The sequence below is a fragment of the Heterocephalus glaber genome, unplaced genomic scaffold (assembly GCF_053883595.1).
Source record: "Heterocephalus glaber isolate CG9 unplaced genomic scaffold, H.glaber_assembly_v1.0 deba00001140, whole genome shotgun sequence".
NCBI classification, from domain to species: domain Eukaryota; kingdom Metazoa; phylum Chordata; class Mammalia; order Rodentia; family Bathyergidae; genus Heterocephalus; species Heterocephalus glaber.
The window spans coordinates 154,752-167,635 of record NW_028258200.1 but is presented as its reverse complement, the minus strand read 5'-3'; the positions used below and the strand labels follow the sequence as shown (position 1 = coordinate 167,635).

The following is a 12,884-nucleotide window of genomic DNA, read 5'->3' as shown; positions in this document are numbered from 1 at the left end:
CCACATCCATCAGCAACCTAATTTCTGAGTCTGTTTCTGTTGTGTAAAAGTAAACAGTTTGACTCATGTTCTAATGCTTGTCAATTTATAAGAATAGTTTCTACTAAGGTCCCCAGCATATAGGCAGTTATTTGGTATTTGTTATTTTAGTATCAAAGGAGGAGGAGAGGCAAAGTTATTTAGTATAATTTGTCATGTTTTAAAATTTTTTATTTTCATTAGTGTATCTTTGCAATACATAATGATTACATTCATTGTAGGGAGTTGATACATGTACATAACACATCTTTTTTTTTTTGGTACCGGGGATCGGACTCGGGTCCTTGTGCTTGTGCGGCAGGCGGCGGAACCACTGAGCTAAATCCCTGGCCCCCATAACACATCTTAATTTGGGAGGCGGGGGTGAGACAGGGTCTGGCTATGTAGTTCAGGCTGGCCTTGAACTCGCAGCGATCCTCCAGCCTAAACCTCTTAGGTGCCAGGATGACAGGCATGGACCACCACATTAGGCGCATCTTAATTCTTTTTACCTCTCTTTTCCCACCACTCCTTCCTCCAATTTTCGTTGTTATAGCTATCATTACCATGTTTTTGGCGAGAGTCTCCTCTGAGCTGGACTCGAACCCCTACACTGTCCATTGCTAGTGCCCGTCCGCCGTCCATCCTTGTTCCACCGTGGCCAATACACCACCCATCCAGAGGCGGGGCGGGGCGCGAAGCAGACACATTTGTCCGAATGGCGCCACCGTAGCCCGCCAGCGGCGCAGGGTGTAATTCCCTGGAGGCGCAAGAGCTGCAGTGGGCGTGGTTGTGCGCTCCGCCCCGGTTACGCCCTTTACGTCTTGCGTGTGCCGGGAACCCGTGCGCTCGGAGTGGCCCGCGAAGGCGCACCGGCTTGCCTGGAACCTCAGTCCTTGCGCCGCCATCGCCGTCATGCTGGGCGCAGCTCTCCGCCGATACGCGGTAGCAGCCGCTGCCCGTACCGCGCCCCGCAGCCTGCTACAGCCCGCCGAAGCCCCCAGCCCTGTCGCCGGTAAGGTCCTGCCTGCGCCCGCGTGTCCTTGTCGTGACCCGGCCCCGCCGCCATTCGAGGGCAAGCTCCTGGCGGCCTAGCCCAGGCCCGGCGGGCGGTTGGCGGGGTCGGGCGCTCCCGCGCCGTGGGGACCTAGTGGCGCAGCCTGCCTCAGCCTTTGGTCCGCGACTGCGATTAGGCGCCGACCCTGGGCCACCTGACCGTGGCGCCCTGGCGAAGGTGACATTGAGCGCCTGCCCCCCCCCCCGTGTTTCTCGAGGACACTTGAGCTTCCGTGTGGGTCGCAGGACAATGACCTCGTTAGCGCTGTGTCACCTTCATAGCTCGGGTCTTCTTAGGGGCGGTTGAGCCGCCTCCTAATTCCTCCACGTTTAAAATGGCTAGACATGCGTAGCTGTGTCCTTCGGTCTGGGAGCCTGATGTTGGCGGGTTTCGTGGTGACCACATTACTGTCTCGAACCTTGTGTGCCGCACACACAGGAGTCCTGGGTTCTACAAATAGGGGGGAAAGCTTTGTTGCCCCCCTCTCCCATTGGAGCCCTGGTCGTTGGAGGCGAACTGTTGCTAATTCTCCTCTCTTATTTCCTCTTCCCCTGTGTGTTCTGGGAGATTCTGTGTCCAGCACTGTACTTTGAATTGTAGTCTCTGCGCTTAGTTTGGCACATGGTGGTAGTGTATGCTGCATTATGAAACCTAGGTTTTGTGTATGGGTGGGGTTTTTTATTTTTTATTTTTATTTTTATTTTTACTTTGTATATCCTTTTATTGGTACATTTTAGGTGTGCAATATAATGACATTCATCATTGGAGATATGCACCTTTACATACTCTCTTGGTTCTTATTTTTTGTATGCGTGTTTTAACATAAACTCAAAAAGAAACAGTGTTTGCTTGACTATTTTAGGGATTTATAACTGTACTTTGGAACTGGAAGAATATTTTTGGCTTCATTTAATTTAGACTTTATTTTTTGTACTGTATCATTGAACCATAAGGCTGGAATGCACTTTATTTATTTATTTATTTATTTATTAATTAGTACCACTCAGGTCCTTGTGCTTGCAAGGCAGTGGAACCACTGAGCTGAATCCCCGGCCCTGGAATGCACTTTAGAGACTTTGGAGATTATTTTATACAGAAGAGGACACAGGGTCACCTTGCCATCTGATTTTTTTATTAGTGAAACTATTTTCTGTTTCTTAGCTGTTGGCAGGTTTGACCCATCTCAAAGTTTTGGGTTTTTTTTGAGACAGGGTCTCTCAATGTAGTTTAGCCTGGCCTTGAACTCATAGCAGTCCTCCTGCCTTAGCCTCTGGAGTGCAGGGATTACAGGCATGCATCACCTTGCCTGGCTCTTGTGGGGTTTTTTGTTTTTTTAATTTAATTGTAATGCTCCTGCCTGTGGCTTCTGAGGGATTACAGGTCTAGGCCACCATGCTCATTGCAAATGCTCCTTTTTTCTATAGATAATGTTTTAGGAAATTTCTCAATTGCTAAACTGGGTGTGATGGTAAACAACTGTAATCCCAGCACTCTTAGAAGCTGTGTCAGGAAGATCTCAAGTTGGAACCCAGCCGGAGTAACTTTGTGACCTTGTGAGACCATGTCTCAAAATTAAAAATTAAAAAAGGGATGGGGATGTAGCTGAGTACAAAGGCTCTGGGTTCAATAATCAGAACTGCCAAAAAAAATCTAAAACAAATTTCTTCCTACATTTTATAGCAGATTTGAGAAATGCCAGAGGTATTTCCCAAAAGGCAAAGTGTAGAGTAAGATTCTTTTTTTTTTCTTTTCTTTTCTTTTTTTTGTACCGGGGATCGAACTCGGGTCCTTGCGCTTGCGCAGCAGGCGGCGAAACCACTGAGCTAAATCCCCGGCCCAAGAAGATTCTTATTTATTTGGTGGTTTTTATTTTCCAGCATTCTATTTACTCACTCTGCTGAGTAAAATTAAAATAAAAAGGGTTTGAGGTGTTTGTCCCCCATACCTAATTATTTGCCACAAGGAGGCAGTATCGATTGCAAGTAGAGTCGGTCAATTTTTGTGTGTCCTTGGACGTGTTACTTAACCTTAAGCTTCAGTTGCTTCTCTAAAATCAGGTTAAATTTAGGTAGTTGTGAGGTTTAAATGGGATAATGTAATTCTTATCATTTTGCCTGGTACAGATGCTTAAATATAGCCATGCATTTAATAATGAAATAAGATCTAGTAAATACAGTTATTGAGGCACTTTTGTCCTGTGAACATCATAGACTGAACCTAGATACACAAGCCAAGCTAGTCTAGCCTACTCCATACTTAGGGTATATGGTATATCCTATCTACATGTGGTCTGTCATTTGTCTACAATGTTATGTGACCCACAAACTGTGCATACTTTATTGTGCATTTCACTTTTATATATATATATATATATTTTTTTTTTTTTTTCTTTTTCTTTTTCTTTTTCTTTTTTCGGTACCGGGGATTGAACTCTGGTCCTTGTGCTTGTGAGGCAGGCAGCAGAACCACTGAGCTAAATCTCTGGCCCTCACTTTTATATATTAAAGCCTGAGATTTGTTATCAGTATGAGGCCTTGCATTTTTTTCAAGTGAAAGTCAAAAGACTTAAATTTCTTGGATGAGGCTAACTAGGAACAAAACAGAATTTATTAGCCTGGTATGGTGGAGGATGCCTGTAATCCCAGCACTCTAGAGGCTGAGGCAAGAGGATTGCAGTGAGTCTGAGGCCAGCCTGGGCTACATAGTGACTTCAGGTCCAACTTGAATTACATAGTGAGACTGCCCCCCCCCCAAGCCATCTGATTTAATGCCATCTAAATGCCAGAAAGCATTGTTGTTAATAGCTTTTTAGAAATGTTCCCATTTTTCACAGCTACTTACTTTTTTCTCCTCAGGAACCTCCTGGTTTGTATAAAAGCATTGAGTAATTGTCTTCCACAATAGTTGGCCTTCCATGCCTCAAAACTAGCTGTACATGCTGTACTTCAGTGAGATGGAGGTATAGGGGATGTGCCTGTATTGTTTCCCTAGAGAAGAAAATGATGTCAGTTGTGATGGTGCATGCCTGTAATCCCAGCTACTGGATAGGCTACCATGCCTGGCTTGTTTTGTTTTTTGGTTGCTTTTTAATTTTTTTAGACAGGGTCTTGCTATGTAGTCCAGGCTGCCTTTGAACTCACTATGTAGTCCACGATGGCCTCCAATTTACTGCGATCTTCCTACTTCAGCCTCTCAAGTGCTGGGATTACAGGCGTGTGCCACCATGCCCAGTTTTTTGCGTTTTTTTTGAGACAGAGACTCACTATGTAGTTGCAGGTGCCTTTGAGCTCACTGTAGCCCTGGCTGGCCTCCAACTTATGGTGATCCTCCTGCTTCAGTTTCCCCAGCCCTGGGGCTATAGATGTGCGGCATCTCACCTGGTTACAATGTTTGATTCATGTATCAGTATCTGTCTGTCAGTATCTATAAGTATGCATTATGAATTTGTTTAAGAACTACAGTAGAGCTTTGTTTGGAGACAGGGTCTTGCTGTGTTGTCCAGGCTGACTTTGAACTGCTGGGCTCAAACACTCTCCCTGCCTCAGCTTCCCAAATATCTGGGACTACACACATGTGCCACTGTACCCGACCAACAATTTTTTTAGTTAGGAATCAATACTCCATTATTGCAGAAATTCACACAGTATGGAAGCATATAAGGAAATACACTTTTTCCTTCCTAAAGATAACCACTGTTAACAGCTTCAAGTGAGTTACACATTGCAGGATGTGAAGCACAAACATACTTATGTGATACTTTCTGTTCTACTTATCTTTGCTTAATAATTTAAAAGATATACATAGCACACAGGATCTATTTCATTTGACCTACTGAATATTTTTTCTACTACAACATATATATTGATTCAAACCTCGGTGCAGGTCTAGCATAGAGGTGCAGCCCTGTAATCTCAGACTGAGGGAGGCTAAGGAAGGAGGATCACAAGTTTGAGCCCAGCCTGGGCAATTTAGCACCTTAGAGAGACCCTGTCTCCATCATAAAAGGGCTGGGATGGAGTTTAGTGCAAAGATTCTAGGTTCAATCCCAGTACAGTAAGTCCCCAGTTTACAAATGAGTTCTCTTCTGTGAGAATTGTTCATAAGTCAGATTCGTTCTTGAGCCAACAGAGTCTTACATAGTACACCAGTGACAATTTGCTACTCGAATGTTTCTGAGTCAGGGATTTACTGTACTGGAAAAAAACCTCAGAAAACTGAATGCACACACCTGTAATCCCAACACTCGGGAGGCTGAGGCAGGAGGATTGTCACAAATTCAAGGGCAGCCTGGGCTACATGGTGAGTTCAGGCTGGCCTGAACAGAATAGTGAGACCCTGCCCCCAAAAACAACAACAAAGAAACTGAATGCATTAGGCAAGATACATCAAGTGCTGTCTCTGTCCATAAAGTTATTGCTCTCTGTCCATTGCAGCTGTCCAGTCGGTTCGCTGCTATTCCCATGGGTCACATGAGACAGATGAGGAGTTCGATGCTCGCTGGGTGACATACTTCAACAAGCCAGATATAGATGCCTGGGAATTGCGTAAAGGTAACTGGAATGTAAACACATCTGTCTGATTTGGTGTGTAAATATGAATTGTTTCCACTACTTTGTTGAAAACAAATACTTTGAAAATATGCATCATGTAAACTTTTTATGCAATTTGCAGTTGACAAAGTTTGTAGCTTTGTAGTGTTTCGTGTGAGGCAGGGTTTTAAAGCAGACAGTGTTGACATTTTGTGTCACAGTTCTTTGTTGTAGTGCTCCGTCCTTTGCACTATAGGGTATTTATAACCATTCTTGGCCTTTGCCCACTAGACATACGCACACATAGACACAGACCTGCAGTTGTGATAACCGGAAATGTCTCCAGACACTATCCAGTGTCCTGTGGGCAACGGAATGACCTCGGTCTCTAAACTACTGCTGTAGACACAGGGCTTGCTGGATGTAACTCGTAGTGTTGGACCTTTTGGGTGACCTGCTCAGCACTCATTTGCTTCTCTTCTCCTCTGAGGAATGGAATGGTCTGAGTTTTTATTTTTGTTCTTGGTTGTAAATTGTTTTTCCCTGAGTATTAGTCCAAGTAAGCTAGAACTTGTTTTTTCTAAAACACATTTCTAAAAAAAAACAAAAAAGCAAAAAAACCACGTTTCTAAGATGTGCATTTGACATGAATAAGTAACACTAATGGTAACTAGTTATAAATTATAAGTGTACTTAATTTATCTCAGACCAAAAATTCAGCCAGTATGCCTATATGCTGGCATATTATTCACCTGTATCCTTTGTTTAAATATTTTAAACAAAAGCAAGAAAGTGCTTTAAATTCCTCTGCTGGAACATAATGGCTCCATTTTGCTGCAGCCATGGAAATTGTTGCTGAATAATCTGAAGTAGTAGTAATGAGGACAGCCATTCTGCATCCCCATTTAGACAATCTTCCATTTATGACATGTCATTTTGTGCAGACATGAAAGTTATTGTGCCCATTTTCTGGTTGGGTGTTTATAGTCTTTACAATAATGTTGCTGTGAAAAAAAAACCAGTAATATTTTGCTGTGTAATAGCTCCTTAATGTCCTCGTTTGGGCTTCATTAGCTCTCTGTAGGCATTCCCCTGGTTATTTGAGATTATTTGCTGATAGAATCTTTCTTGAAGCATCCAAAAAATGAACATTGTGTTAAAAGTTAAAGGTGGGGGCTGGGGATTTAGCTTAGTGGTTTCACCACCTGCTGTGCAAGCACAAGGACCCGAGTTTGATCCCTGGTACCAAAAAAAAAAAAAAAGTTAAAGGTGTGATTTCAGGGCCAGGGATTTAGCTTAGTGGCAATGTGCCTACCTCACAAGCACAAGGTCCTGAGTTTGATCCCCGATTAGCCCCCCCCAAAAAAACCCCATGTGATTTGAAAATGATTCTCTTTGAAGAGAAATCTGATAGTTATGAAAATAGTGTTTGCATTTGAGAAAACACTGAGGTTTTTCCCAGCATGCAGTTTGATGCTGTTGTATAATTCTTTCCCACAAACTCATTCTGTGAGAGCCACTGTGATCAGATCATCTATGATCTGTAAAGGGAGATAACAGAGGCCCAAATAGAAAGTGACTGTGATTAAGAATATACACACCTGGGGGCCGGGGATTTAGCTCATTTGTTCCACCGCTTGTCCAAGTTTGATTCCAGGTACCAAAAAAACCCCATATATGTACTGAGGAATATACACAACTGGTCTGGGGATTTAGCTCAGTGGTTCTGCCGCCTGCCTGGCAAGTTCAAGGTCCCGAGTTCGATCCCCAATACCAAAAAATAAAAAAGAATATACACAACTGCATTGTAATTTGAGTGAGGATAATTCCATGCTAACATACCCCCTCTTTTTAATTTGACAGGGATGAACACGCTTGTTGGCTATGATCTGGTTCCAGAACCCAAAATCATTGATGCTGCTTTGCGAGCGTGCAGACGGTTAAATGATTTTGCTAGTGCTGTTCGAATTCTAGAGGTGGTTAAGGTGAGTGAAATAACAGTACTGAAACTGTTCCAGAAGTGTGTGGGCTATTGATCAGATTTCAGCATATTGTGTTTCTGAATTTGTTAAAATATCTAAAATTAGTTTTTGAATAAATAGAAGGAATGTACATTATAGTTACAAATTATCAAGGCCTTAAAAAATATGCATGAGAGCTGGACGCTTTGGCACACTCCTATAATCCTAGACACCTGGAGGATTGAGTTTGAGGCCAGCCTGGGCAATTTAGCAAGACTGTCTCAAAAAATAAAATGGGCTGGGGAAGTAGCTCAGGGGTAGACTGCTTGCCTAGCATAGGCAAGGCCCTGAGGTCATCTCTAGTATCTCACATATGCACGCAATAAACAATAAAACTGTGATACTCTTATTTAGCAATTATATTTGTGAATTTATCTTAGAGTTAAGCCAGGTGTGGGGGCGTACTCCTGTAATTCAAGCACTCTGGGAGGCTGAGGCAGGAAGATCACAAGTTCAAGCCCACCTTGAACCTTGAGCGGCTTAACAAGACTGTCTCAAAATTTTAAAAATGAGCAGGGGATGTGGCTCGATATGAAGGCCTGGCATTCAAGCCTTAGCACTACCTGCCCCCCCCAGCCTCTTAAAAAAGATGCAATTAAAAGCACACAGAAGTTTTATTAGAAAGGGTATTTGTTTTGTTTTTTTGGTACCAGGGATTGAACTCAAAACCTTGTGCTTGCAAGGCGGGTGGGGTGCCACTGAGCTAAATCCCTGGCCCAACCATTGAACATCCTCTTGCCTCAGCTTCCCAAGGGCTGGGATTATAGGCATTCCCCACCATACCCAACTGTGTATTGATCTTTTTTGCTATTTGTGATGTGAAATTAAATGTTGTGGCAGGCATAGTGGCACACACTTGTAATCCCAGCTATGTGGGAGGTTGAGGCAAAAAGATCACAAGTTCAAGACCAGTGTGGGCAACTTAGTGAGACCCTACCTCAAAATAAAGAGGTGGATATGTAGCTTACAGGTAGAGTGCTTGCCTAGCATATATAAGGCCCTAGGTTCAATCCCTAGAACCACACCAAAAAAAGAAAGAAAAAGAAATTAAATGTCATTAGTGTTTATTTTCTATTTTTTATTTTGAGACAGTCTTACTAAGTTGTTCAGGCTGAATTCAAATGGGATCCTCCTGCCTCAGCCTCCCAGAGTGCTGGAATGATAAACATGCACCACCATCCCTGGCTACAGTGTATTTTAAAACAAATTTTAATTAAAAAAATACAATTAAGGAGACCTAGAGTTTGTTGACAGTAGAACCATAGCAACTAGGCACATTTCATTTGACTTTTTAATGCTTGCTCCTGGGGAGCTCTGTGATTATACATGTATCATCATATGTGAGTCAAAATCCTTCAGCCCTCCCTAGCATGGTGGCACACACCAGTAATCCCAACACTGGGATTCTGGGGCAGGAGGATCGCCACCAGTTTGAGGTCAGCCTGGGCTATATACATAGTGAGACCCTGTCACAAAAAATAAATCCTGCCCTGGGTACATACACTCTTTGAGTGCAGCTCTCCATCAAGAAATACCACAATCTGTAAGAAAGAAGTTCCAGGTCTGTCAGGTGGAGAGTGACATTTCTTTATCTAGAATGGGTGAGATAATTAAGGGCTCTGTAGGCTGTCAATCCATTCAGTGGTAGGTAATTCAGTTAGTGGCTCAAACTGGAGGCAAATTAAAAACTTCCTGTGTTAACTTAATTTTTCCTATTGCCTGCTGGGCACATTTAATTACCTTTATAAAATTCTGTCATCACCACCATCTTTTCAGTAATTCCAGGCTTTAAAATGCTTTTTTCTAGATGTAGTCTAATTGTCTGTTACTCTTAAAGTATCTTTAAAACCTACCTGCAATGGTGCCTATGTAAGTTGTCCTCTTTATTGAATAAATGCCTTATCGTGAAAGTAGAAGCCGTATGAATTCTGGCTGTTAGCCTCTATATACGATTAAAAGTGTTTTCAGGCTGGGGATTTAGCTCAGTGGTTCCACTGCCTGCCTCAAAAGCGGAAGGACCCAAGTTTGATCCCTGGCACCAAAAAAAAAAGTGTTTTCAAGCTCATTTTGTTAATAGAGACAGCTTTTCGGGATTTAGTGCGAATGTTTTCTTTGTCAACAGGACAAAGCAGGACCTCATAAGGAAATCTACCCATATGTCATCCAGGAACTGAGACCAACTCTGAATGAACTGGGAATCTCTACTCCAGAAGAGCTGGGCCTTGACAAAGTGTAACCCACAGGTGACACCAGTACTGAGCCTGCAAAAGAGCCCGGGGATGAGGGAGCCAGCTTCTAAGAGCTCTTCCTGCTTGAGGCTGGCTGGAAGCTTGGGGAGGGAGAGTGCTGCTAAATCAAAGGAACTGAAGTTGTTCTTAGTTATCAATGATCCAGGTATGGTGGTGCATGTCTGTAATTCCATTATTCAGGATGCTGAGGCAGGAGGATTGCCTGAAGTTTGAGGCCAGCTTGGGCTGCCCGGTGAATTCAAAACCAGCCTGCATGGCATAGGGAGACCCTGTCTCCAAAAAACCAAAAAAAAAGAAAAGTTATCATTGCTCTCTTAATTGGGGCAAAGGCAAGCAGAAGCCTCCTTTAATCTATATAAACTGTTTGCAGCATAAAGAATAACACAGATATTAACATAGTGAGCCCATTTGCCCACATCTTTGTTCTTAATTTTTTTGCCACATTTCCTTAGTTTTTGCCTCATGAGGTGACTGATTTCACATAAAATTGGAGGTTTATGTGTGCCTGTAGTTTTCTTGTTTGTTTGCCTATCCTTTTTAGTATCAGAATTATTAATTTTATTTTATTTAATTAATTTATTTATTTTTTGGTACCGGGGATCCAACTCGGGTCCTTGTGCTTGCGGCAAGGCTTGCTAGATTAATTTTATTAATTTGATAACTTGGGTTTTTGTATGCCTGAGTGAGAACTTAATGGTCAAGTAAATGTCCACTATTCAGTAATGACTTACTGATACCTTGTTCTTGGTGGAAAGACAGATTGCATAATAGAGTCACAGGATTGGTTCATCAGTGAATAGGTCCATAAAATCCTTTGTAAAACAGAAAATGTGTAAACAGTGCCACATTTTCATTTAACAGATGTGTACAGCGTGCCCAGCTTTTACTGTACCAGCCACTGCTGTAAGTGCTGTCTGATTTTTCCCATTTTACTGTTACTGATGAGGAAACTGAGGCCCCATCCCAGGTTTTGGAGCTGTGAGGTAACCAGGAGGCCTGGCCCAGGGTGTTTGCACTTACTTACTGCAGCAGGCATCTCAAGACTCAGGTACTAGGGCCGGGGATTTAGCTCAGTGGTTTCACTGCCTGCTGCACAAGCACAAGGACCTGAGTTTGATTCCTAGTACCAAAAAAAAAAAAAAAAAAACAGACTCAGGCACTTACCAAGGCTGACTCTTGTTCTCAGACATCAGTAATAGCTCTGGGAGAATCTGCTCCTGAGGAGAAAAAGGAGGCTTTTGTTTTTGTTTTTGTTTTTTTTGGTACCAGGGATCCAACTTGGGTCTTTGCGCTTGTGCAGCAGGCAGTGAAACCACTGAGCGAAAGCCCCAGCCCAAGGAGGCTTTTTTTTAAAGGGGTGGAACTAAACTCATATAAAAGTTTCAAAAACTGGATCCTAATTTTTTAAGGAGTTAATGTAAGAGTCCTTACAAAAAAAGCAACAGTGACCCTGGGTAAGGTGCGTAGTTAGTGAACACCTACTGAAATCCCTGTCTGAGACACTCAGCAGCTGGGGCAGAGCACTTGCCTACTGTGGGAGTTCCATCCCCAGCACCTCCAAACCCAAGGAATCCCATCCTTCAGTCTTCATCCTAACAAACTGAGCAGAGCTGCCTGAGTTTTGGGCTTTCTTCAAAGCAATGGGCCTCTCTTTCTTTTTTTTCCCCTTCCTTTCTTTTGGTTTGGTTTTTTTTCTTTTGGTACCAGGGATCGAACCTGGGACCTTGTGCTTGCAAGGCAGGTGCCAGAACCACTGAGCTAAATCCGCAGCCCTGGTTTGGTTTTTTGAGAGTCTCACTGTGTAGCCCAGGGTGGCCTTGAACCCGCAGGACCTCTTTCCTTAGCTTCCCGATCCTCCTGTCTCAGCCTCTCAAGTGCTGGGATTATTGGCATCCACCACCACACCCAGTCCAGTGGGCTTTTCATCTTTGCTTCCTCCAAAGCACAAACTCCCCAGAGCTGGTAGCTTATCATTATAACGGGCAGAGATTTTTGGGGCCATTACAGGTTTTTGTGATACCATACTTGGAGAATACTAGGTATCCAGAATGGAGGATTTCCTACTTATATTTTTTAAAGTTCTTATCTGTAGTTAATATCTTATAAGGAATTCTGAAGCGGTTGCTTAAATCTTGGGCTTTACTTTTCTATTACCAAGCATTATTTCCAGCTAGCCACAAGATCTTTAGTACATAGAATGTATGCTAGCTGCAGTGAGATTCCTTTGTGTTTGTTTTTTGAGACAGAGTCTCAGTACATAGTTCAGCCTGGCTTTGTACTCATGTAGCTCAGGTTGGCCTCAAACTCATGGTGATCCTCCTGCCTCAACTTCCTGAGTGCTGGGATTGTGGGCATGCACCATCATGCCCAGCTCACTCTCTCTCTCTCTTTTTTTTTTTTTGGTAAGTCACTTTAGCTGGGGTGTAGCTTAGTACCAGAATACATGCTTAGCATATTCAAGGTCCTGAGTTTGATCCCTGGCACCAAAAAATAAAACTAAAAATAAAAATTCTGAAGTTTTTAAAATTAATTCCTACCTTTTCTTAATTCTTGCCTTTCTAATACTTTGTGTTTTTTCTTCTAGACTGGCTTCCTTCTCAAGGATTTCTTGACAGTGCTACTTGATTGTAAACAATCGCCTGGAAATGCTGATGATAACATATTACCTTATTTGAACAAGTTTTCCTCTATTGAGTACCAAGCCATGTGATGGTAACCTGGACTTTAATAAATGGGAAACAAGTTTGAACCGAAATTAGGTATTGTTTCATTCTTTGCACTGAGACGCCGAAAATGAAGTGGCCTAGGGCCTTTGCTTGGTGTTGTGCCTTCCTACTGCTGGGAAAACTGCTTTGATTCTTGGGGATCCTTCACCCAGGAAAGCCAGTTTCATCAGGAGCTTTGCATGCTCTGCTGGCAAACCAGCTGATGCCGGAAGTCATTTGTAAACCATTTCCTTCTCAATAGAGTCAGCAAGGACCCCGGCCTTAGAGCCTGACTGGGGAAATTG

At 43.0% G+C, this 12,884-nt stretch overlaps 1 protein-coding gene across 1 annotated transcript; it reads left to right on the top strand.

The window, feature by feature from the left end:
- Positions 1 to 833: 833 nt before the first annotated feature.
- Positions 834 to 12,629, top strand: Cox5a (cytochrome c oxidase subunit 5A). Its single transcript, XM_004872039.3, has 5 exons — positions 834 to 1,033; positions 5,509 to 5,625; positions 7,468 to 7,589; positions 9,748 to 9,868; positions 12,459 to 12,629. The coding sequence occupies exons 1-4, from the start codon at positions 934 to 936 to the stop codon at positions 9,859 to 9,861; spliced, it is 453 nt and encodes a 150-aa protein (XP_004872096.1). The 5' UTR covers positions 834 to 933; the 3' UTR covers positions 9,862 to 9,868; positions 12,459 to 12,629.
- The last annotated feature ends 255 nt before the right edge of the window (positions 12,630 to 12,884 follow it).